Source organism: Mycteria americana, chromosome 30 (assembly GCF_035582795.1).
Source record: "Mycteria americana isolate JAX WOST 10 ecotype Jacksonville Zoo and Gardens chromosome 30, USCA_MyAme_1.0, whole genome shotgun sequence".
NCBI classification, from domain to species: Eukaryota; Metazoa; Chordata; class Aves; order Ciconiiformes; family Ciconiidae; genus Mycteria; species Mycteria americana.
The window spans coordinates 196794-221645 of NC_134394.1; the positions used below are offsets into that span (position 1 = coordinate 196794).

Below are 24852 nucleotides of genomic sequence, written 5' to 3' on the forward strand. Positions count from 1 at the left end.
CAGCGAGGGGGGGCGTCATGCTTGTTCACACTGGTTTTGGGGACCAGCCTGGCCCCGCCAATGGACTGGGACCAGTTTAGGGGACAAAGACACCCCCACCAAGGGACTCGGACCAGTTTGGGGGCCCAGCCCGTCCCCCTCGGCCCTGGTGTGGGTTTTGGGGTGCTGCCCACACCCCAGTGACCCCATTCTGCCGTCCCCGTCCCCCCCCGCCGAAATCAGGCCGCCCCGGCTATATTTATCCACCCGCCCTACTTGCGGCGGGGGCCGGTGCTCCCGGGGGGCCCCCGGCCCCGATTCCCCCCCCCAAGGTCACCCCGGGGCACGGGGAAGGAGGGCGGTGGGGGGGGCCGGGGGGGTGCGGGGGGGTCCCCCAGCCTCACCTGGAAGGCCGAACGCAGCCGGGCTCGGTCCAGGATCCGGCCGCAGCACGGGGAGGGGGCGCGGGGGACCCCCGGCAGCTCCAGCACCCCCCGGGTGGCTGCGGGGGGGTGATTGGGGGGGACACAGTGAGGACCCCGGGCGGGCGGGGGGCGGTGGCGGGGGGCCGGGGACGTCTCCTACCTGCCCGCAGCGCCTCGGCACCGACATGGCGGCTGAGCTCCCCTGCGGCCGCCACTGTGGGGACAGGGGGGTGTCGGGGTCCCCGAGCCCCCCCCCCCCCCCCCCAGCCCCCCCCGGCCCCCCCACGCACCGGTGATGGTGCAGCGGGGCCGGCCCGTGTCCCCTGCGTCCCCCTCTGCCGCCACGGCCACCAGCAGGGACCCCCGCCGCGGCTCCCCGCTTTCGGGAGGCCGCAGGCCCAGGAGGAGCCGCTCCAGCACCTGCGGGCACAGGCGGCGGTGGAGGGGACCCCCGGACCCCCCCATCCAACCCAGGGACCCCCCCAAGACCCCTCCCCATCCTTCCTAGGCACCCCTGAACCCCCCAAGAACCCCCCAATCCTCTCTAGTGACCCCTGACCCCCCCAGAGACCTCCCAAGACCCCCCTCATCCTCCCCAGGGGCTTCTGATGACCCCAGAGCCCCCCCCCCCAAATGCTCCCTGGTGACCCCTGACCCTCCCCGAGACCCCCCAAGACCCCCCTCCATCCTCTCTAGTGACCCCTGACCCCCCCAGAGACCCCCCAAGACCCCCCCAGTCCTCTCTGGGGAATCCTGAACCACCCCAGGGACCCCCCCCAGACCCCCCCATCCTCCCTAGCCCCCCCCGACCCCCTCGGGATCTCCCCCAGACCCCCCCCCCCCCCCGGTCCCCCCCGCACCGCGCGCACGGCCTCGTCCGCCATGTCGAGCCCCCCCCCCCCCCCCCCTTCCTGCCAGCGCCCCCTGGCGGCGCGGAGGAGGGGGGCGCTAAGGACCCCCCGGGGAGGGGCGGGTCGCCATGGCAACGGGAGAGGGCAGCGTCCCCCTCCCCCGGGCGGGGCCGTCGGAGCCGTCGCCACGGCAACTGCCCCTCCCCCCCCCCCCCCCCGCGGCGGGCCCCGGGCAGAGGCGCCGGCCCGGGTTGCCATGGCGACGGGGGGGGGGGAGGGGTCCGGCGGGGGGGGGGCGCCGGACGCCTGGGTCCCCCCGGGGGGGATGTGCGGGGGGATGCGGGGCAGCCCCCTCCCGCCGGTGCCGGTGCTGCCCCCCCCGGTACCGGTGCGCCCCCCCCCCCCCCCGTGGCCCCGCCCCCCCGGTGCCGCTCTGGCCCCGCCCCCGCCCCGCCCCTCCCGGCCGCGCCGCCGCGGGTGTGATGAGCTGCCGCGGCCTCAGCCCGCTCCGCCACCGCAGCGCGCAGGTAGGACCGGGCCGGGGCGGCGGGGAGAGGGGGGGGGACACACGCCGGGAGGGACCCCCCCGAGCCCCGATCCCGCACCGCACCGGCCCCGCATCGCCCCCCCCGGCGTCCTCCCCCGACTCCGCATCCCTCCATCCCCGCATCCACCCCCGGTCCCCCCCGGCCCCGCACCCCTCCGGTCCCGCATCCCCCCCCCCCGGTCCCCCCCGGTCCCCCCCGGCACTGCGGCAGCCGCTCCGCACCCCGCAGCACCGGGCAGGGTCCCCCCGGTCCCGTAACACACCCCCCCCCCCCCGCTTTGTCCTGGGGTCCCGCCGGCGCTGCGGGGCCTTGCTGGGGACACCCCCCACCCCCCACCCCCGCCAGACACGCGGGTTCGTGTCCTGCGCCCCGCGCGTCCCCGCGCACACGCGTGCCCAGCCCCCCCCGAGGGACCCGGCGCGGGGGGGCCGGGGGGGTCCGGCCGCTGATCCCCGCGCTAAGAGCATTAACCACCGGCCGGCGCAGCCGCCGCGGGGGGGAACGGGGGGGCTGGGACCCACGGGGGGGGGGGGCACGGGGATGGGGACCCCCCGCGGGAGCCCCCCGGGGATGTGACACCCCCCCCCCCCGGCACGGGGATAGGGACCCCCCCGGGGATGGGGACCCCCATGGGAACGGGACCCCCATGGGAACGGGACACCCCCCCCCCCCGGCACGGGGAATGGATGATGGGGGGGTCTTGGGGGGCCCCTGGGTGCTCAGGGGTCCCTAGGGAGGATGGGGGGGGTCTCTCCTGCGCTGGGGGGGTCCCTCCTGGGTTAGGGGGGTCCCGCACGGGTCGGGGGGGTCCCGCACAGGTTGGGGGGGTCCATCACAGGTTGGGGGGGTTCCCTCCTGCGTTGGACAGGTCCCTCCTGGGTTAGGGGGGTCCCGCACAGGTCGGGGGGGTCCCTCACGGGTCGGGGGGGCTCCCTCAAGGATTGGGGGGAGCCCACGGGAGGACACGGACCCACGCAGGTGCGCGGGGAGATGGGGGGGGGTGTCTCCTCCCCCCGTGCTGCCGCTCTCCTGCACCTGCACTGGCCCCCTCCGTGTCCCCGTCCCCGGTGCCGGGGGGGGTGTGTGTGTGTGTCCCCCCCGGTGCCCCCCCGGTGACAGGGCCCCCCCAGGGCGGCCATGCTGTCCCCCCCGGCCTACGACAGCCTGGAGCTGCAGCGGCAGTACGGCGACGTCAACAACCGCTGGGACGGGGCCGAGGAGGAGGAGGAGGAGGGCGACCATGAAGGCAGCTCGGCTCGCCGCTTCGAGCGCTCCCGCATCAAGGCTCTGGCCGGTACGGGGTGAGGGGGGGGGGCACCCCCAAAAATGGGAGGGGGGGGGCCTGAAATATGAAGGGGGATCCCAAAGCAGAGGTGGACTCCAAAACATGGGGGGGGGGGAGGGGGCACCCCAAAAAGAGGGGGAGCACCTCAAAGCGTGGGGAGGGCATCGCCAAATAGTGGAGGGAGCCCAAAACATGGAGGGGACCCAAAAACAGAGAGGGGACCCCAAAAGTAGGGTGGGGAACGCAGAACATGGGGGGGCATCCCAAAACATGGGGGGCACCCTAGAACAGGCGGGAAGCACCCTAAAACGGGGGGATCCCAAAATAGGGGGGGACCCCAAAACAGGGGGGCATCCCGAGACATGGGGGTGCACCCTAAAACGGGGGGGGGCACCCAAAAACACGGGGGGGCACCCAAAAACCGGGGAGGGGGGGGCAGGAGCATGGAGGCTGGGGTCCCTGGGGGCAGCGGCACTGGTGGAGACCGGGGGACCCAGGGGTGGGGGTGACCCCCCCGCACCCCCTGACCCCCCCCGAGGGGACCCAGGGGTGGGGGTGACCCCCCCGCACCCCCTGACCCCCCCCGGCTGCGCACACGCACACGCACACACACGGAGGCAGGTGCACACGCAGCCGGGCGCAGACGTAAGACGTGCACAAGGACACACGCCTCGTTCACGCCTGTGAACACGCGTGCCCGTGCAGCTGCACGCACAGGCGCACACGCACACGTGCCCGCGCGCACCCGCGCACGCCGGCGCCCGCAGCTACGCGGACGCGCGCGCACGCACGTGCAGCCACCGGCGCACGGGCACGCACACGTGAAACGCGCGCACGCGTGAAACGCACACGCGTGACACGCGCGGGCACGCGCAGACGTGCACGCGCGCGCGGCCACCGGCGCGCGCGCGGCCACGTGCAGACGCCCGCGTGTGCACGCACACATGCAGACACGCACACGCGTGCACACGCGTGCACACGCACACGCCGAGCCGCCCAACCTGTTTTGATGTAAATCCCGGCGCCGCCCTCGCCCGCCCAGCCCCGCCGCAGCGCCCGGCCCCACGGCCCCACGGCCCACGGCCCCACGGCCCCACGGCCCCACGGCCCCTCCCGGCCCCCCGTCATGGCCCGCTGCCCCCCCGCGCCCCCCGCCGCCCCCCGGCTCTGCCCGGCCGCCGCCGCCAGCCCGGCCCAGCTCCCCGGCGTCCTCGAGGGACGCTTCAAGCAGCTCCAAGGTGAGACAGGGGACGGGGCCCCCCCCGGGACGGGGACAGGGGGAGCCCCAGGGGGACGGGGACCTCCGGTCCGTGCTGGGACCCTCCTGTCCCCGCGGAACCCCCCCAAGTCCCCCCCAGGGCCCTCCCGGTCCCCCTGTCCCCCCCCCTGTCCCCGTAGGCCCCCTCTGTGCCCCCCAAGTGCTTCTGTGCCCCCCAAGTGCCTCTGTGCCTCCCCCGGTCCCTCTGTGCCCCCCCCCCCAAGTCCCGCTGCTCCCCACCCCGTTCCCTATAGGTGACCGCTGGCCCTATAGGTCACCTCTATGGGTCCTGCCAGCCGCTGTGGGGCTCCCCACAGCCTGGAGGTCACCCCCAGCTCCTCCCAGTCCCCATAGCTCTTCCCCAGATGTCCCCCCCAGACCCTATAGACGCTCCCCCCCATCTCTATAGTCTCCCCTGGCCTTATAGGTCCTGCCTGGGTCCCCCCCAGTCCCTATGGGGCTCCCCAGAGCCCCACAGGTGCCTCCAGGGTCCTCCCAGGACCTGTGGGTCCCTCCAGACCCTATAGACCCCTCCAGGCCCTATAGACCCCCCCCCCCCCGGGCCCTATAAGTGTTTTCCAGGGCCCTATAGGTGTCCCTTGAGGCACTATAGGTGCCCCCTCCGGCTGCACGGGTGCCCCGCCCACGGGTCCCTCTGGGTCCCCCCCAGACCCTGCAGCTGCCCCCCAACCCCGCTCCCCCCCAGACCCTATAGATCCCTCCAGGTTCCCACGAGCCTCCCTGAAACCACCGCGCCCCCCCCACCCCCCGCCCCGCACCCCGAAACTGGCACACCCAAACCCCGCGGGGCGACGCCCGACACCCCCGGACGCCTGGGTCCCCTCTGGGGGGGGAGGGGGCCAAGGGTGCGCCCGGACGCCGGCGGTCCCTCCTCACCTTGGGGGGGGCTGGAGGGGGGAGCCCCGATGCCTGGGACCCCTCAGCCGGGGTGGGGGTGGGGGGGGCACCCTGGGAGCAGCAGGGACCCAGGCGTCCGGGGGGGGACCCAGGCGTCCGGGGGGACCCGGGTGTCCGGGGGGGGACCTGGGTGTCCGGCCGCGGCCCCCCCGCCGTCCCCGGGGGCTGGACTCTGCTCCGGCCTCGGTCGAGCAAACAGGGGCCGGGGGGGGGGCGGTGGCAGCGTGTCCCCCCCCCGGGCCGGGCCCTGCCCCCCCGTCCTCGAGGCGTGCACACGCGTGTGCGCAGCGTGCCGGCCCCGCGTGCCCACCTGCGCGTGACCGTACCCGGCGGGGGGCAGCCCCGCGCCTGCACACGCGTGTGTGCCGTGACCCTGCGTGTCGGTCGCTCGCGTGACCGTGCCTGCCCGGGCCAGCACCTGCTCACACGCGTGTGCGACGCGCCTGGCCGCCGCCGGCCCTGCACACGCGTGTCTCCCACCCTGACAGGCGTGCGCTGGCTGGCGGTGCGCACGCGTGTGCGCGGCGGTGGGTCCCGGTCTGCGGTGCACACGCGCGTGCCTCCACCCTGGGCACCTCCCGGCTCTTCCAGCCCGGGGTGGTCCCACGCGCGGGGGCTGTGCCGCTGTCCCGTGGCCCCCCCAAGCCCCCCGCGGGCCCCCAAAACCCCCCAGCCCCCCGCGGCCCCCCACGGTCCAGCCCCAAATCCTCTTACCGCTAATCCCAGGCCGGTGCCGGGCACGGCTGGCGCGGGGAGCCGAGAGCCCCCCCGACCCCCCCCCCCCATCAGGGGGGCCCGGACGCCTGGGTCCCTTGGGTTGGGGGGCAGAGGAGGGGGGACACCCCCGGACCCCCGGCTGTGGGGGGGTTACCTGGCTCTCTGGTCCCACCGGTGCTGCCCCACGATGGGGGTCCCGGCCTCACGGTGCTGCTGCGGGTTGGGAGTCCCGGCCCTCCATCTCTGGCCGGGGTGGGGGGTCTCTGGCTGGGGGAGGGGGTCTCTGGTGGGGGGGGGGTGTCTCTGCCCCCCCCACTGACACCCCCCCCCCCCCAGACGAGCGCGAGGCGGTGCAGAAGAAGACCTTCACCAAGTGGGTGAACTCCCACCTGGCGCGGGGGACCTGCCGGCTGGGGGACCTGTACAGCGACCTGCGGGACGGCCGCATGCTGCTGCGCCTGCTGGAGGTGCTCTCAGGGGAGCAGCTGGTGAGCGGGGACCCCCCCCTCCCCCGGATGGGCACCCCCTGGGGACCCCCGGATGGGCACCCCCAGGAACCCCTGTGTGTGGGCACCCCCCTGCCCCCCCAACACCCAGGCACCCCCTTCCCTGGGACTCCGGTGTCCAGGCACCCCTTTCTCGGGAGCCCAGTGCTGGGGTGACCCTCCCTGGGACCCCCACACCCAGGACCCCTTCCCCGGGACCCCCAGGAACCCCCTTTCCCAGGACCCCAACACCCGGCACCCCTTCCCCGGGACCCCGGTATCTGGCACCCCCTTTCCTGGGTCTCTGGCGTCCGAGCACCCCTTCCCCGGGACCCCAGCAGCCCGGGTGACACTTGCCAGGACCCCCAGACCCGGGACTCCTTCCCTGGGACCCCCAGGCACCCCCTTCCCCAGGACCCCAGTGCCCAGGTGACCCTCCCCAGCACCCCCAGGCCCCGGAACCCCTTCCCCGGGACCCCCAGACACCCCCTTCCTGGGACCCCAATACCCAGGACCCCTTTCCTGGGATCCCCAGGCACCCCCTTTCCCGGGACCCTTGTGTCCAGGTGAGCCTCCCCAGGACCCCCAGCCTCCGGGACCTCTTTCCTGGGACCCCCAGGAACCCCCTGCCTTGGGACCTCAGCATCTGGGCACCCCCTTCCCCAGGACCCCCACACTTGGGACCCCTTCCCCAAGACCCCCAGGAACCCCCTTCCCTGGGACCCCAACACCCAGGACCCCTTTCCTGGGACCCCCAGGCACCCCCTTCCCCAGGACCCGGGTATCTGGCACCCCTTTTCCTGCATCTCCGGCACCTGAGCACCCCTTCCCTGGGACCCCAGTGCCTGGGTGACCCTCCCTGGGACCCCCAGACCCGGGACCCCTTCCCTGGGACCCCCAGACATGCCCTTCCTTGGGACCCAACACCCGGGACCCCTTCCCTGGGACCCCCAGACACCCCATTCCCTGGGACCCCGGTATCTGGCACCCCTTTTCCTGCATCTCCGGCACCTGAGCACCCCTTCCCTGGGACCCCAGTGCCTGGGTGATCCTCCCCAGGACCCCCAGACCCAGGACCCCCTCCCTGTGCGCCGGGGGGCCTGACCCTGCCCCTGCCCTGTCCAGCCCAAGCCCACCAAGGGCCGGATGCGGATCCACTGCCTGGAGAACGTGGACAAGGCGCTGCAGTTCCTCAAGGAGCAGCGGGTGCACCTGGAGAACGTGGGCTCCCACGACATCGTGGATGGCAACCACCGCCTCACCCTCGGCCTCGTCTGGACCATCATCCTCCGCTTCCAGGTATCGCCACCTCTGCCGCGGAGGTCCTGGAATCTGCCGCGGGGGTCCCTGCGCCCAGCATGGGGGTCTTGCACCCGCCGTGGGGGTCCCTGAACCCACTGTGGGGTCCCTGAGCCTGCTGTGGGGTCCCTGAATCTGCCGCGGGGGTCTCGCATGCACTGTGGGGGTTTTGCACCCACCGTGGGGGTCTCTGAACTCACTGTGGGGTCCCTGCATCTGCCATGGGGGTCTTGCACCCATCGTGGGGGTCCCTGAACTCACTGTGGGGTTCCTGCATCTGTCACAGCTGTCTTGTACCCACTGCGGGGTCCCTGCATCTGCCATGGGGGGTCCTGCACCCACCATGGGGGTCCCTGAACCCACTGTGGTGTCCCTGCATCTACTGTGGGGCTCCCTGCATCTGCCACGGGGGTCTTGCACCCACTGTGAGGGTCCCTGAACCCACTGTGGGGTCCCTGCATCTACTGCAAGGGTTCCTGCATCTCCCACGGGGTTCTTGCACCCACCATGGGGGTCCCTGAACCCCCTGTGGGGTCCCTGAGCCTGCTGCAGGGTCCCTGAGTCTGCTGCGGGGGTCTCACATGCACTGTGGGGGTCTTGCACCCACCGTGGGGGTCCCTGAACCCACTGTGGGGTCCCTGCACCCACTACAAGGTCTCTGCACCCGCTGTGGGTCTGCACCCCCACCCTGGAGCCCCCTGCCCCAGCCGGGAGCCCCCCCACATACCCGTACCCAGCCGTGGGGTGATCCGGGGGCCCCCACTCACCCCGCGCTGCCCCCCCAGATCCAGGACATCAGCGTGGAGACGGAGGACAACAAGGAGAAGAAGTCTGCCAAGGATGCACTGCTGCTCTGGTGCCAGATGAAGACGGCGGGGTGAGCGTGGAGCAGGGGGTCTTGGGGGGTCCCGGGGGGTCCTGGAGGGGTCCGGGGGGGGTCCCGGGGGTCCCAGGCTGAGCCCTGACCCCAGCGCCTGGCAGGTACCCGAACGTGAACGTGCACAACTTCACCACGAGCTGGCGGGACGGGCTGGCCTTCAACGCCATCATCCACAAGCACAGGTGGGGCATGGCGGGCACAGTGGCGGCAGCGTGGGGCAGGGGCCGTGGGGCACGCGGTGACATCTGCGTGGGGCAGGGGCCGTGGGGCACAGGGCAGGGGCCGTGGGGCGCACGGTGACGTCTGCGTGGGATGCGGGATGCGGGATGTGGGCCGTGGGGCGCAGCACATGGGGTGCGGGATGGGGATGTGGGGCAGGCCGTGGGGCAGGGGCCGTGGGGCTGAGGCTCTCCCGCTGCCCAGGCCGGACCTGGTGGACATGGACACGCTGCGGCGCTGCAACGCGCACTACAACCTGCAAAGCGCCTTCAACCTGGCCGAGCGCGAGCTCGGTCTGACCAAGCTGCTGGACCCTGAGGGTGAGGAGGAGCCGGGGGGGGCACGGGGGGGCTGTGGGGGGCCGCGGGGGGTATGGGGGCTGTGGGGGGCCGCGGGGGGCGGCCACACTCACCCCCACCACTCTGCTCCCCGCAGACGTCAACGTGGACCAGCCGGATGAGAAGTCCATCATCACCTACGTGGCCACCTTCTACCACTACTTCTCCAAGATGAAGGCACTGGCGGTGGAGGGGAAGCGCATCGGGAAGGTGACAGGGCAGAGGGGGCGGGCGGACAGACAGACGGACGGATGCATGGAGGGCTGGAGGGAGGGAGAGATGGGCAGAGAGGTGAACGGGGGGCAGATGAATGGAGGAAGAAGACAAATGAGGGCCCAAATGGATGGACAGACAGACAGAGAGAGAGGGGAGAGGGACAGCTAGATGGAGGGGAGGACAAAGGGATGGACAGACAGACAGATGGATAGGAAAAGGGAGGGAGGAGATGGACAGCCAGCCAAATGGGCGCCCAAATGGATGGACAGACAGACGGAGAGAAAGAGAGGATGGGCAGCTAAATGGAGGGGAGGACAAAGGGATGGACAGACAGACAGATGGAGATGGACTGATAGATGTAGGAGTGCCCAAATGGATGGACAGATGGACGGCTGGCGAGAGAGTGGGAGGGAGGAGATGGACAGACAGCCGAATGGGCACCCAAACGGATGGACAGACAGACGGCTGGCTGGGGGGCAGGAGGGAGGAGGCGGACGCTTAACAGAGGGATGGACAGACGGCCGGGCAGCGGCCGAGCAGGGATCCGGCAGGACGGAGCGCAGGCAGGTGGCGGGCAGATGGCTGGTGGGATGAGCCGGCGGGGGACAGCAGATGGACAGACGGACGGTGCCGCAGGTGCTGGACGCGGCGCGGGAGGCGGAGGAGCTGGTGGGGAAGTACGAGGAGCTGGCGGGCGAGCTGCTGGGCTGGATCGAGCAGACCATCCTCACCCTCAACGACCGGCAGCTGGCCAACGCGCTGCCCGGCGTGCAGAACCAGCTCCAGGCCTTCAACACCTACCGCACCGTCGAGAAGCCCCCCAAGTGAGCCCCCGTGACACCCCCCTGCACCCCGGCAGGGCTGGGGGTCCCCGGGGGGGCTCAGCGTCGCATCTCCCCCCCCTCCCTCCCCAGGTTCATGGAGAAGGGCAACCTGGAGGTGCTGCTCTTCACCGTCCAGAGCCGCATGCGGGCCAACAACCAGAAGGTCTACGTGCCGCGGGAGGGGAAGCTCATCTCCGACATCAACAAGGTGGGACGGGGACGGGGACGGGGACGGGGGTGGCGCGGTGCCGTGCCGTGCCGGGGGGGCTGACGGGGAGTCGTCTCTCGGCAGGCCTGGGAGCGGCTGGAGAAGGCGGAGCACGAGCGGGAGCTGGCGCTGCGCACCGAGCTGATCCGGCAGGAGAAGCTGGAGCAGCTGGCGGCAAGATTCGACCGCAAGGCGGCCATGCGGGAGACCTGGCTGAGCGAGAACCAGCGCCTCGTCTCCCAGGTGCCGGCTGGCGGGGGAACCAGGCCGATGGGGGTCCCGTGCCCCCACCGCCACCTCCCAGTGACCCCAGGGACCCGGGTGGCGGGGGGTCCCGCTCCCCACCGCCACCGACCCTGGGGACCCAAGGTGTCTGGGGGTCCCGCTCCCCTCTGCCACCAACCCCAGGGACCCGGGCAGATGGGGGTCCCGTGCCCCACTGCCACCACCCTCGGGGACCCAAGGTGTCTGGGGGTCCCATTCCCCCCTCCCCCAATGACCCCGAGGTGACTGAGGGTCCCTGCTCCACCGCACGGCCCCAGACACCCGGGGTCCCCACTCCACCCTGGGGACCCAAAGTGTCTGGGGGTCCCGCTCCCCACCACCACCCCTCACCGACCCCGGGGTGACCGGGGGTCCCCGGGGACACAGGGGCTGGCCCCCGCCCCATCCTTACGTCTCACCGTCCCCCGCCAGGACAACTTTGGGACGGACATGTCGGCGGTGGAGGCGGCGGTGCGGAAACACGAGGCCATCGAGACGGACATCGTGGCCTACAGCGAGCGGGTGCAGGCAGTGAGCGCGGTGGCGGCCGAGCTGGAGGCCGAGCGTTACCACGACATCCGCCGTGTCCTGACACGTCGCGACAACGTGGTTCGGCTCTGGGATTTCCTCCGGCAGCTGGTGGCCGCCCGCCGCGAGCGGCTGCTGCTGCACCTGGAGCTGCAGAAGATGCTGCAGGACCTGGCGCATCTCATGGACTGGATGGAGGAGATGAAGGTACCGGTGTGGCGGTGGGCACGGGGCGGGGGGCGCGGTGGCCGGACCCTGACGCTGCCATGTCCCCCTCCGGGTCCCGCAGGGCCGGCTGCAGTCGCAGGATTTGGGGAAGCACCTGCACGGGGTGGACGACCTGCTGCAGATCCACGCGCTGGTGGAGGCCGACATCGCGGCGCAGGCGGAGCGGGTGCGGGCGGTGAGCGCCGCGGCGCAGCGATTCGCCGTGCCCAGTGAGGGTGAGTGCGGCCAGGGTGCCCCGCGGTCCCCGGGACCCCTGCGATGGCCAGTGCATGCCAGCGGGGGACAGCCCTGACCCCAGACCCCCAGGGTGGCTGCTGGACCCCAGACCCCTAAACCCTGGCATGGCCCCAGATCCCCAACCCCCGGGACAGCCCCCGACCTTGGCCCCCAGACCCCCAGGGCAGGTGCACCCTGGACCCCCAAAACCCAGGAGTGCCCTAGACCCCCAAACACCCCCAAACACCGGGATGGCCCCCAGCCCCAGCCCCCCGGTGTGGCCGGTGCCCGCTGAACCCCCAAATCCCGGGACAGCCCCCAGCCACCCGGCACAGCCGGTGCCCCCTGGACCCCCAGCCCCTGGGACAGCCCCCAGCCCCCGGGGCAGCTGGTGTATCCCAGACCCCCGCGCCCCAGGATAGCTCCTGGCCCCGGCCCCAGACCCCCGGGGTGGCTGGTGGACCCTGGACCCCCAGCTCCTGAGATGCCCCCCAGCCCCCCGGGGCGGCCGGTGCACCCCGAGCCCCCTCAGGGACCTGCCGGGGGTCCCTGCAGGCTACCAGCCCTGCGAGCCGGCGGCGGTGCGCGAGCGCGTGGCCACGCTGGAGCTGCGTTACCGGGAGCTGGTGGAGCTGGCGGGACAGCGCCGGGTTCGGCTGGAGGAGTCGCGGCGACTCTGGAAATTCTTCTGGGACACCGGGGAGGAGGAGGCCTGGATGCGGGAGCAGGAACGGCTCCTCTCCTCCGAGGACGTCGGCCGGGACCTGACCAGCTCCCTGCGCCTGTTGAGCCAGCACGACGCCTTCCGCGGGGAGCTGAGCGGGCGTGCGGGGCCGCTGGAGCAGGCGCTGGCCCGGGGCCGGGGGCTGGCGGCCGAGGGCCGGCTGGGGGCGGCCGAGGTGGCCGAACGGGTACGGGAGATGGAAGGACGTTGGCGGGCACTGGCCGAGCTGGCGGCCGAGCGTGAGCGACGCCTGCGGGAAGCCGCCGGCTTCTTCCAGTTCCAGGCGGAGGCGGCGGACACGGAGGCCTGGCTGGAGGACGCCCTGCGCCTGGCGTCCAGCCCCGAGCTGGGCCACGACGAGTATTCCACCCGCAGCCTGGCCCGGCAGCACCGGGAGGTGCAGGAGGAGGTGCGGAGCCACCGCCCCGCCATCGACGCCCTGCACGAGCAGGCTCGCGCCCTGCCGCCCGCTTTCGCCGACGTTCCTGGTGCGGCGGGTCGGCTGCCGGTGCTGGAGCGGCGTTACCAGGAGCTGGCGGCGCGAGCGGAGCGCCGGCGGCAGGACCTGCAGGACGCTCTCAGCCTCTACACCATGCGCAGCGAGGCGGACGCCTGCGGGCTGTGGGTGGGTGAGAAGGAGCAGTGGCTGCACGCCATGCACGTCCCCGACAAGCTGGAGGACCTGGAGGTGGTGCAGCAGCGGTGAGCGCCAGCACCAGACCCCCCCACACCAACCGGCGCGGCACGGCCCCCCCAGCGGGCGCTGAGCCCCCATCCCCGCTCCCTGCCCACAGCTTCGAGACGCTGGAGCCGGAGATGAACAACCTGGCGTCCCGCGTGGCCGCCGTCAACCGCATCGCCGACCAGCTGCTGGCCACCGACCAGCGCAACCAGGAGAGCATCCGTGCCACCCGCGAGCAGCTCAACACCAGGTGGGTGGTGGGCGATGCGGGCAGGGGGGCTCCAGGCAGGATGAGGGTCCAGGCAGGGTGTTGCTGTAGGCAGGGATGCTCCAGGCAGGGAGGGATGCTCCAAGCTGGACGATGGTCCAAGCAGGGACGGGTTCTCCAGGCAGGGATGGGTGCTCCAAGGCAGGCAGGACCACGCTCCAGGCAGGATGATGCTCCAAGCTGGACGATGCTCCAGGCAGGGAGGGATGCTCCAGGCAGGACAGCCGGGCAGCTGCAGGCAGGGCCGGCCGCTCCGTGCGCGGTGCCGGCTGACGCGTCCCCCCGTCCCCGCTGCCGCACAGGTGGGAGCGGTTCCGCGCGCTGGCCGACCAGAAGAAGGAGGCGCTGACGTCGGCCCTGAACATCCAGAACTACCACCTGGAGTGCAACGAGACCACGTCCTGGATGCGGGAGAAGACAAAGGTGATCGAGTCGACGCAGGGGTTGGGCAATGACCTGGCCGGCGTCATGGCCCTGCAGCGCAAGCTCTCGGGCATGGAGCGCGACCTGGAAGCCATCCAGGGCAAGGTGCGGGATTTGCGAGCCGAGGCGGAGAAGTTGGCGGCCGAACACCCGGAACAGGCGCCCGCCATCCTGGCCCGGCTGTCGGCCATCGAGGCGGTGTGGGACGAACTGTGCCGCAGCCTGCGGCGACGCGAGGAGTCGTTGGGGGAGGCCAGCAAGCTGCAGGGCTTCCTGCGGGACCTGGCCGCCTTCCAGGCCTGGCTATCCCGCACCCAGACGGCTGTGGCCTCCGAGGACGTGCCGGCCACCCTGGTCGAGGCTGAACGGTTGCTGAGTCAGCACGAGAGCATCCGTAAGGAGATCGCCCACTACGGCGACGACTACCGCAGCACGCGAGCCGTGGGCCGGGAGGTGACGCAGGGACAGACGGACGCGCAGCACGTCTTTCTGCACCAGCGCTTGGAGGCTCTGGACACGGGCTGGGAGGAGCTGGGGAGGATGTGGGAGAACCGCCACCATCTCCTCTCCCAAGCCTTCGCCTTCCAGCTCTTCCTCCGCGACTCCAAGCAGGTCGAGGGTGTCCTCAGCACCCAGGTGAGCGGCTGGGGAGGCGAAGCCAGCAGCACCGGCAGCAGGGGGGACCCTGGGGTGCCGGAAGGGCGGCGGTGATGCCCAGTCCGTCACCCTGCACAGGAGTATGCCCTGTCGCACACGGAGATGCCCGGCACGCTGCCAGGAGCCGAGGCCTCTGTCAAGAAGCACGAGGACTTCATGGCCACCATGGAGGCCAACGGGGAACGCGTCCAGGGGCTGGTGGCCACTGGCCGCAAGCTGGTGGCCGAGGGCAGCCTCCACGCCGACAAGGTGCAGGAGACGGTGGATTCGGTGGAGAGCAGGTACGGGGTCCCCCCCTCATGGCCCAGCTGTGGCACCAGGGTCCCCGGCCCAGCCCTCACCCCCTGCCCTTGCCGCAGGCACCGAAGGAACCGGGACATGGCCCAGGAGCTGCTGGGGCGGCTGCGGGACAATTTGGAGCTGCAGCGGTTCCTGCAGGACGGGCAGGAGGTGAGTGTGGGAGCCCGGGAGGGACTGGATGGGGTGGGGTGGGGTGGGATGGGAACAGGGATGGGGATGGGGATGGGATGGGATGGGGAGGGGAACAGGGATGGGGATGGGAACAGGGATGGGATGGGATGGGAAAGGGATGGGATGGGGTGGGATGGAGAGGGAACAGGGACGGCATGGGGTGGGGATGAGCTGAGGACGGGAACGAGGACGGGATGGGGTGGGATGGGATGGGAACAGGGACGGGATGGGGCCAGCATGGCGTGACGGCCCCGTCCCTGCTCTCCCCCTGGCAGCTCACGCTTTGGATCAATGAGAAGATGCTGACGGCCCAGGACGTCTCCTACGAGGAGGCCCGCAACCTGCACACCAAGTGGCAGAAGCACCAGGCCTTCGCGGCCGAGCTGGCCGCCAACAAGGGCTGGCTGGAGAAGATGGAGAAGGTGGGGCCGGGGGCGAGGGCGGGGTGCCGAGACCCCCTCCGGTGCGGCCCTGCTGACACCAGTGTCCCTGGCAGGAGGGCCAGCAGCTGGCGTCGGCGAAGCCGGAGCTGGGAACGGTGGTGACGGAGAAGCTGGCAGCGCTGCGGGGGCTGTGGGACGAGCTGGAGTCGACCACGCGGACGAAGGCGCGGCGCCTGTTTGACGCCAACCGCGCCGAGCTGTGCGCCCAGTCCTGCACGGCGCTGCGGGGCTGGCTGGCCGGCGTGCACGCCCAGCTGCGCTCCGATGACTACGGCAAGGACCTCACCAGCGTCAACATCCTGCTCAAGAAGCAGCAGGTCCGGCCTGCCGAGGGGATGGGGTCTGCAGGGACGGGGTCTGCAGGGGACGGGGTCTGGAGGGGACAGGGGTGCAGTGGACGGGGGTGCAGGGGACAGGGGGCATGGAGACGGGCTCTGTGGGGACGGGGTCTGCGGGGACGGGGTCTGCAGGGGACAGGGTCTGCAGGACAGGGTGTGCAGGGATGAGCATGCAGGGGACAGGGTACAGGGGATGGGGTGGACGGGGCCGGGGTGCAGGATACGGGGTGCAGGGGACAGGGGTTGTACAAGGAAGGGGTGCCTGGCACAGGGGGTGCATAGGGATGGGAGGCAGGGCACAGGGGTGCACAGGGATGGGGTGCAGGAGATGCAGTGCAGGGGACAGGCGTGCCTGGGACAGGGATGCATGGGGATGGGGTGCAGGAGATGGGGTGCAGGGGACAGAGGTGCACAGGGAAGGCTGCCCGGCACAGCGGGGTGCCCAGGACAGGGGGGTGCCCGGCACGGGGTCGCTCACCTGCCCCACGTCCCGGGCAGATGCTGGAGAAGCAGATGGCGGTGCGGGAGAAGGAGGTGGAGGCGATCCGGGCGCAGGCGCAGGCCCTCAGCCGGGAGGATGCCAGCGCAGCCGAGGTGCAGGGGCAGGTCCGCGCCGTGGAGGAGCAGTTCCTGGGGCTGCGGGAGCCGCTGCGGGAGCGCTGCCGAAAGCTCCTGGCCTCCAAGGAGGAGCACCAGTTTAACCGTGACCTGGAGGACGAGATTGTGAGTGGGCGCCCGGCCGTGGGCAGGGACCCCGGGGACCCCCAGCGTCCCTGACCCCCCCGTCTCCCACCAGCTGTGGGTGAAGGAGCGCAGACCCCTGGCTGTGTCCACCGACCACGGCAAGGACCTGCCCTCCGTCCAGCTCCTGATAAAGAAGAACCAGGTGGGTTGGGGGGGGTCCGGCAGCCGCCGCTGCCCCCCGCGGGGGGGTCCCACCATCCCCGGGGGATGCCCCCGCTCACCCCGTGCGTTCCCCAGACGCTGCAGAAGGAGCTGCAGGGCCACGAGCGGCGGGTGGAGGAGCTGCTGGGGCGGCGTGGGGGACTGTCGGGCCCGGCCGAGCGGGTGCGGGAGCTGCAGGAAGCCTGGCAGGAGCTGCGGCTGCAGGCGGAGCTGCGGCACCGGCGTCTGGAGCGGGCTCATGCCGCCCAGCAGTTCTACTGCGACGCCGCCGAGGCCGAGGCCTGGATGGGCGAGCAGGAGCTGCACATGATGTCCCAGGAGAAGGCCAAGGTATGGCCCCGGGGCGGTGTGCCCCCCACCCCAGCCCCGTGCCCCCCCCCCTGAGCCGCTGTGATCCCCCCCCCCAGGACGAGCTGAGCGCCCAGGCCATGGTCAGCAAGCACCTGGTGCTGGAGCAGGCGCTGCGGGATTACGCCCACACCGTGCACCAGCTCTCGGTGCAGAGCCGCGACATGGTGGCCAGCGGACACCCCGAGAGGTGGGTGACGTCCCCGGGTCCGTCTGCATGGTCCCATGGGGGACGGGCGTCCCCTGACACTCCCCATCCCCGCCAGCATCATCCCACGGGGACGGGTGTCCCCTGACACCCCCCATCCCCATGTGCATCGTCCCACAGGGATTGTGTGTCCCCCTGCCACCTCCCATCCCTGCCTGCATCATCCCTCGGTGACCCCGTGTGTGTCCCCCACCACCACCTCCCATCCCCACACACATCATCCCGTAGGGACTGCGTGTCCCCCACACCCCCCATCCCCACGTTCATCATCCCACGAGGACCGTGTCCCCCCCTGCCACCTCCCACCCCCACGTCCATCGTCTCCCGAGGACCCCGTGTCCCCGCACCACCTCCCACCCCCGCACACATCGTCCCCCGGGAGCAGGTGCCCGGTGCCGCCGGAGCTGACGGCCGCCGTGCCCGCAGCGAGCGGCTGACGCTACGCCAGGGCCAGGTGGACAAGCTCTACGCCAGCCTGAAGGACCTGGCGGAGGAGCGCCGGGCCACGCTGCAGGAGCACCAGCGGCTCTGCCAGCTCAAACGCGACGTGGACGACCTGGAACAGTGGATCTCGGAGCGGGAGGTGGTGGCCGCTTCCCACGAGCTGGGCCAGGACTACGAGCACGTCACGGTGCGGGGACAGGGCGGGAGGGCGCTGGGGTGTCCCCGTGTCACCTCCCCGCCGTCCCTGACACGGCTCGCCCCCTCCCCGCAGATGCTGCGGGACAAGTTCAGGGAGTTCTCGCGGGACACGAGCAGCATCGGGCAGGAGCGGGTGGACGCTGTCAACGGGCTGGCGGACACGCTGATCGCAGCGGGGCACTCGGAGAACGCCACGGTGGCTGAGTGGAAGGATGGGCTGAACGAGGCCTGGGCCGACCTGCTGGAGCTGATCGACACGCGGTCGCAGATGCTGGCGGCCTCCTACGAGCTGCACCGGTTCTACCACGACGCCCGCGAGACCCTGGCCCAGGTGCAGCACAAGCAGAAGCAGCTGCCGGATGAGGTGGGCCGCGACCTGAACACGGCCGAGGCCATGCAGCGCATGCACACCGCCTACGAGCACGACATCCAGGCCCTGAGCGCCCAGGTGAGCCGTGCGGCACGGGGGACGGTGCGGCACGGGGCGGGATAGCAGCGCGGCACGGCGCGGGGTGGCACAGCGCGGTGCGGCGTGCCGTGAAACAGCACAACATGAAACAGCACGGTGCAGCGTGATGCAGTACGGCACGGCGCAGCGTGGCATGGCGCAGTTGTACGCGGCACAGCACGGTGCAGCACGGCACAGTGCAGCCCTGCATGGCACAGCACGGTGCAGCCCGGCACGGCGCGGCACAGCACAGTGCAGCATGGCATGGTGCAGCCAGCCCAGCACGGTGCAGCCCTGCATAGCACGGCAGTGTGGTGCGGTGTGGCACAGTATGGCGTGGCGCGGCACGGCACGGTGAGGCCCAGCGTGGTGCGGCGTGGCACAGCACCGCGTGGCACAGCTTGGTATGGCACAGTGCAGCATGGCACAACACAGTGCAGTACGGCACGGCACAGCGTGGCACGGTGCAGCATGGCACGACACAGTGCAGTACGGCACGGCACAGCGTGGCACGGTGCAGCATGGCACGACACAGTGCAGTACGGCACGGCACAGCGTGGCACAGTGCAGCATGGCACGACACAGTGCAGTAGGGCACAGCGTGGCACGGCACGGCCTCACCTCCCTGCGCCCACAGGTGCACCAGGTGCAGGAGGACGCGGCGCGGCTGGAGAAGGCGTATGCCGGGGAGAAGGCGGCCGACATCCGCCGGCACGAGCAGGCGGTGAGCGAGGCCTGGGCCGAGCTGCGCAGCAGCAGCCAGGGCCGGCGCCGGCTGCTCCTTGACACCATCGACAAATTCCGCTTCCTGCGGGCGGTGCGGGACCTGCTGCTCTGGATGGACGGCGTCCGCCTGCAGATCGAGGGCCAGGAGCGCCCGCGGTGAGGAGGGGGCTGCCACCGGGGCGGGGGGCACGTGCCGGGACGGCGGCAGCGCCGCGGGGACGCTGACTGTGTCCCCGTCCCCGGCGCAGGGACGTGTCCTCGGCCGACCTGGTGATCAAGAACCACCAGAGCATCAAGGCAGAGGTGGAAGCGCGGGCCGACAGCTTCGACGCCTGCGTGGCCATGGGCACTGCGCTGCTCGACAAGGGCCACTACGCCGCCGACAAGGTGGGGCCCTCCCCGTCCCCGTGTCCCCACCTCCGTGTCCTCATCCCATCTCCACGTCCCTGTTCTCATCTCTGCGTCCCCATCCCTGTGTCCCCATCCCTGTCGCTGTCCTCATGTCCCCATCCACATCTCCGTTTCTCTGTACCTCTGTCCCCATCGCCGTGTCCCCGTCCCTGTTGTCATCCTTGTGTCCCCATCCCCATCTCCGTGCCTGTGTCCCTGTCCCTGTCTCCCCATCCCCGTATCTCTCTGTCCTTGTGTCCCCATCCCCACGTCCCCATCCCGGTGTCTCTGTCTCCATCCCTGTATCCCTGTCCCCATCCCCATGCCTCTGTCCCCATCCCTGTATCCCATCTCCACCCCCGTGTCCCCATCCCCATGTCCTCATCCCCGTCCCCATATCTCTGTCCCCATCCCCGTGTCCCCATCCCCATGTCCTCATCCCCATACCCATATCTCTGTCCCCATCCCCGTGTCCCCATCCCTGTATCCCGTCCCTGCGTCCCCCCCGCCCCGTGCCACGCACTCACCCCCCCGCCATCCCCAGATCTCGGAGAAGCTCTCGCAGCTGCAGGAACGCCGCCGGGACATCGGGGACCGCTGGAAGGAGAAGATGGACTGGCTGCAGATCGGTGAGCGTGGGGTTGGGGGCACCCCTGGGGGGACTGGGGGGGAGGGGGGGGGCTGGGTCCACTCAGACGCCTGGGTCCACGCCGTGCCCCCCTCCCCGTCTCCCCACAGTGCTGGAGGTGCTGATGTTCGGGCGGGACGCCAGCATGGCGGAGGCCTGGCTCTCCAGCCAGGAGCCCCTGGTGCGCTCGGCGGAGCTGGGGAGCAGCGTGGCCGAGGTGGAGAACCTCATCAAGCGCCATCAGGGCTTCCAGAAAGCGGCCGCCGCCTGGGAGGAGCGCTTCGCCGCCCTGGAACGCCTCACCACGGTGAGGGGGGGGCACGGGAGGGGGGCACCCCGCTGCCGGTTGAGCCCCGGCGTGCTCGGTACAGGCGCTGATCCCCTCTGTGTCCCCCCCACCCCCCAGCTGGAGGAGAAGGAGCGGCGACGGCGTGAGGAGGAGGAGGCGAGGAAGAGGCGGCCACCCACGCCCCCCCCTGCGCAGCCTGAGGCTGGGGGGGCCCCCCCGTCAGTGCCCCCCGACATCCAGAACGGCGTGGGGACCGGGGAGCCACAGCGGTGAGGAATGGGGCATGGGTGGGGGGGACGTGGAGGTCTGGGGGGGGGGCGGGTGGGGACATTCAGGTCTGGAGGGACCTGGGGGGTTTGGGGGGGAACATTCAGATCTGGGGGGGTTTTGGGGGGTCTAGAAGGGACATGGGGGGAGCATGGAGATCTGGGGGGGGGGGGGGTGAGGGAGTCTGGGGGACACACAGGGGGAACGTGGAGGTCTGAGGGGGTCTGGGGGGGTCTGGGGGGAACATTCAGGTCTGGGAGGGGTTGGGGGGGTTCTGGGGGGACCCAGGGGGATGTGGGGGAACATGGGGTCCTGGTGGAACACCCTGGGGACATTGGGGACCGGGGATAAGGGGGGGATATGGGGGTCCTGGGGGGAGACCCGGGGGATGTGGGAAATGGGGGGATATGGGGGGGACACTGGGGACTGGGAGGGAAGGGGGGGCACAGGAGTCATGGGGGGACACAGGAGACAGTGCAAGTCCTGAGGGGACAGAGGGGACATCGGGGTCCTGGGGAAAGAGAGGACACGGCGGGGGACATGCAGGGAGGGGCCTGGGCTGATAGGGGGGTCCCCATCCCATCCCCTCGCCCACCCCCGTGCCCCCCCCCAGGGCCCCGGCCCTGCAGAGCCGCCAGCCGGAGGCACCGGCCGTCAATGGGATCTGCCCCGACAGCGCCACGGCCCAGGTAACCCCCCTCCCCCCAAAATGCCAGGGCCCCCTTCCAAGAGGGAGGGCCCCCGGATGCCTCTGTGTGTCCCCCCATGGGAGGGGACCCACACCCCCCTGTCCCCCCACAGGTGTCAGCAGGGCCAGGGCTGACCAACGGGGCGCGGGAGCGGGGCCCCAGCCCGGGGGGGTCTCCCCGGGGCCGCCCGGGGGGGGTCCCGGCCCCCGATCCCGCCCACGCGGCCACGCTGCCCCCCCGCACTCCCCCGGCCCCCGAGAGCCTGGAGGGCGGCCTCTGCCGCAAGCACGAGATGGAGGCCCAGGGCAAGAAGGCCCCCAACAGGTGAGGCCACGCCCCTTCGGACACGCCCTCATAGGCCACACCCCCTTCTGACACACCCACACAGGCCACCCCCCCCCGCTTGCCGCACCCTGTTCACACCACCCCATGGGCCACCGCTCTGACCTCGCCCATGGGGACACACCCTTCCTAGGCCACTCCCCACGACCACGCCCTCCCTTTGGCCACGCCCCTTCCTCTAGGCCCCTCCCCCAAATGGGCACGGCCCCTCTCCCTGCCGGGCTGATGGTGGTGGATGTGTGACCCCCCCCCCCGAAAGCCCCCCCTGCGTCTGGGTCCTCCCATGGTGCCATGTGTGTCCCCCCAAGCTGTGTCCCCCCCACGGAGCCGTGTCCCCCCCCAACTCCCCATTGCCCCTACTGTGCCGTGCCCCCCCTATGGAGCCATGTTGCCCCCCCATATGGAGCCATGTCCCCCCCAACAGCACCATGTCCCCCCCCACAGAGCTGTGTCCCCCCTTGCGGTGCCGTGTCCCCTGTCCATGGTGCCGTGTCCCCCCCTGCAGTGCTGTGTCCCTCCCCACAGAGCCTTGTCCCCCCCCAACAGCACCATGTGTGTCCCCCCAGCTCTGTCCCCCCCACGGTGCCATGTCCCCCCCATATGGAGCCATGTGTGTCCCCTCATGGCACTGTGTCCCCCCCCCAGTGGAGCTGTGTCCTGCCCCACGGAGCCGTGTCCCCCTCAGAGCTGTGTGTCCCCCCCCAGAGCCGTGTCCCTCCCCGTAGAGCTGTGTCCCCCCCATATGGAGCTGTGTCCCCCCCCACAGAGCCATGTCCCTCCCCATAGAGCTGTCCCCCCCCATATGGAGCCATGCCCCCCGCAGAGCTGTGTCCTCCCCCACAGAGCCATGTCCCCAGCCATGGAGCTGCCCCCCCCCCACGTATGGAGCTGTGTCCCCCCCATACAGAGCCATGTCCACCCCCATGGAGCTGTGTCCTGCCCCATGGAGCGGTGTCCCCCCCCAGAGCGGTGTCCCCCCCCACGGAGCCATGTCCCTGCCCACGGAGCTGTGTGTCCCCCACATATGGAGCTGTGTCCGCCCCATACGGAGCCTTGTCCCCCCCCCAGAGCTGTGTCCCCCTACACAGAGCTGTGTCCCCCCCCAACAGCACCACGTCCCCTCCAGCAGCTCCGTTCCCCCCCCCCCCCGAGCCATGTCCCCCCCCAACAGCACCGTGCCCCCCCTCACTCCGCTTCCCCCCCCCCAGGTCCTGGCAGAGCGTGTACTGCGTGCTGCGGGGGGGCAGCCTCAGCTTCTACAAGGACGCCAAGAGCGCGGGGGTCGGGGCCCCCTACCACGGGGAGCCCCCCGCCAGCCTGCGCGGCGCCCGCTGCCACCCCGCCCTCCACTACAAGAAGCGCAAGCACGTCTTCAAGCTGGGGTAGGGACGGGGGGGACGCGGGGGGACACGGGGGGGACACGGCGGGGACACGGGGGCTGAGCCCTGTCCCCCTCCCCAGGCTGAGCGACGGGAAGGAGTATCTCTTCCAGGCCAAGGACGAGGTGAGACCCTGCGGGGGGGGGGGGGGGGGGGGCACGGCCGGGAGACACCCCCTCACACGCGCAGACACGCGTGGGCAGCCGTGTGAACAGCAGAGCACGTGCAGGCACGCGTGTTACAGCTGTGCAAACAGCTCCTCACGCGTGGAGCCCCACCGGTGCCTGTGTGGCCATGCAAGCACAGCCTTGCACACCCACTCACGCCCTCACACACCCACTCACGTCCACTCATGCCCTCGCACGCCCTCGCATGCCCTCGCACACTCACACCCACACATGCCCTTGCACACCCACGCACGCCCTTGCACACGCGCTCACACCCTTGCATACCCACTCACACCCTCGCATGCCCTCACACGCCCACTCACGCCCACTCATGCTCTTGCACGCCCTCGCACATCCACTCACACCCATTCATGCCCTCGCACGCCCTCACACACCCACTCATGCCCTCACACACCCACTCACACCCTCGCACTCTGTCACACGCCCACTCGCCCTCGCACACCCACTCACGCCCTCGCACACCCACTCACGCCCTCAGACGCCCACTCACGCCCTCGCACACCCACTCACGCCCTCGCACACCCTTGCACACCCACTCACGCCCTCGCACGCCCACTCACGCCCTCACACGCCCACTCACGCCCTCGCACACCCACTCACGCCCTTGCACGCCCACTCACGCCCTCGCCCGCCCGCTGACGCCCGCTGACGCCCGTCCCCGCAGGCGGAGATGAGCACCTGGCTGCGGGTGATCCAGGCAGCGGCCGCCCTGGTGCCGGCGGGACCACGGGAGGGGCCGGGGGGGGCCCCGGCGGGCGGGAAGGGGGTGACACGGGCCATGAGCATGCCCCCCGTGCCGCCCCCCGCCGAGGGCCCCGCCGCCCCCCGCGCCCGCGAGGGGAAGGAGAAGGAGCGGGAGAAACGCTTCAGCTTCTTCAAGAAGAACAAGTAGAGCCGGGGGGGCCCCGGGACACGGGGGGGGGGCCCCGGCGGAGCCGATGGAGGGACGCGGCGGAGGGCAGCACGGGGGGGGGCAGCGCGGGGGTCCTGGCCCCCCCCTGCGCCATCGTGCCTTCCCGCCCCGGGGTCCCCGTGTCCCCCCGCGTCCCGGTGATGTCCCCGCGCAGCCCCAACCCCCAATAAAGCGACTGTAGAGACCGGGTGGGCCCTGGCTGCGCCGGCGGGGCGGGGTGGGGTGGGAATGGATGGGATGGGGATGGGCACTGGGGCGTGGAGAAGATGGGAATGGGTTGAGGATGAGGATGGGATGGGACGTAGATGGGATGGACTTGGGATGGGATAGGGACAGGGATGGGATGGGATGGGATGGGATGGGATGGGATGGGAATGGGGATGTGATTGGGATGGGGATGGGATGGGATGGGATGGGATGGGATGGGATGGGAATGGGGATGTGATTGGGATGGGGATGGGATGGGATGGGATGGGATGGGATGGGAATGGGGATGTGATTGGGATGGGGATGGGATGGGATGGGATGGGAATGCGGATGGTGTGGGGACAGGGATGGGATGGGGATGGGATGGTTTTGGGACGGGGGTGGGGAGGGAATGCGTTCGGGGATGGGCGGCGAGGGGCGCTGGGGCTGGCGGCGGGGCGGTGCGGGTGCCCGTTGGGTCACACCAGTGCTCCCAGTATGGGGCACCAGTACCCTGCGCGCCCCCACTTCCCGCGGGTCACTCCAGCCCCCCCCCGTCCGCCATCAATGGGCCGCCCCACAACCCCCGCGGAGGCCGCAATGGACCACTC

The 24852-nt window shown here is 71.5% G+C and overlaps 1 protein-coding gene across 1 annotated transcript; it reads left to right on the forward strand.

The window, feature by feature from the left end:
* Nucleotides 1-1703: 1703 nt before the first annotated feature.
* Nucleotides 1704-24240, forward strand: SPTBN2 (spectrin beta, non-erythrocytic 2). The gene is made up of 36 exons (XM_075526145.1): nt 1704-1782; nt 2934-3097; nt 6318-6469; nt 7592-7765; nt 8551-8642; nt 8747-8827; nt 9069-9184; nt 9300-9412; nt 10055-10242; nt 10333-10450; nt 10535-10693; nt 11147-11449; nt 11532-11685; nt 12242-13112; nt 13205-13342; nt 13663-14419; nt 14519-14721; nt 14800-14890; nt 15187-15333; nt 15408-15671; nt 16191-16415; nt 16489-16578; nt 16674-16928; nt 17006-17136; nt 17581-17785; nt 17870-18244; nt 18882-19126; nt 19219-19357; nt 19905-19989; nt 20099-20295; nt 20395-20546; nt 21158-21233; nt 21346-21557; nt 22784-22957; nt 23037-23079; nt 23807-24240. The coding sequence occupies exons 2-36, from the start codon at nt 2941-2943 to the stop codon at nt 24032-24034; spliced, it is 7110 nt and encodes a 2369-aa protein (XP_075382260.1). The 5' UTR covers nt 1704-1782; nt 2934-2940; the 3' UTR covers nt 24035-24240.
* The last annotated feature ends 612 nt before the right edge of the window (nt 24241-24852 follow it).

Excerpts from the sequence above, each read along its gene's own strand:
- SPTBN2 (XM_075526145.1), top strand. The coding sequence starts at position 2,941 with ATGCTGTCCCCCCCGGCCTACGACAGCCTGGAGCTGCAGCGGCAGTAC. Across the intron at positions 11,450-11,531 it reads ACTGGATGGAGGAGATGAAG|GGCCGGCTGCAGTCGCAGGA; the intron begins GTACCGGTGTGG and ends CGGGTCCCGCAG. Across the intron at positions 15,334-15,407 it reads GGCTGGAGAAGATGGAGAAG|GAGGGCCAGCAGCTGGCGTC; the intron begins GTGGGGCCGGGG and ends TGTCCCTGGCAG.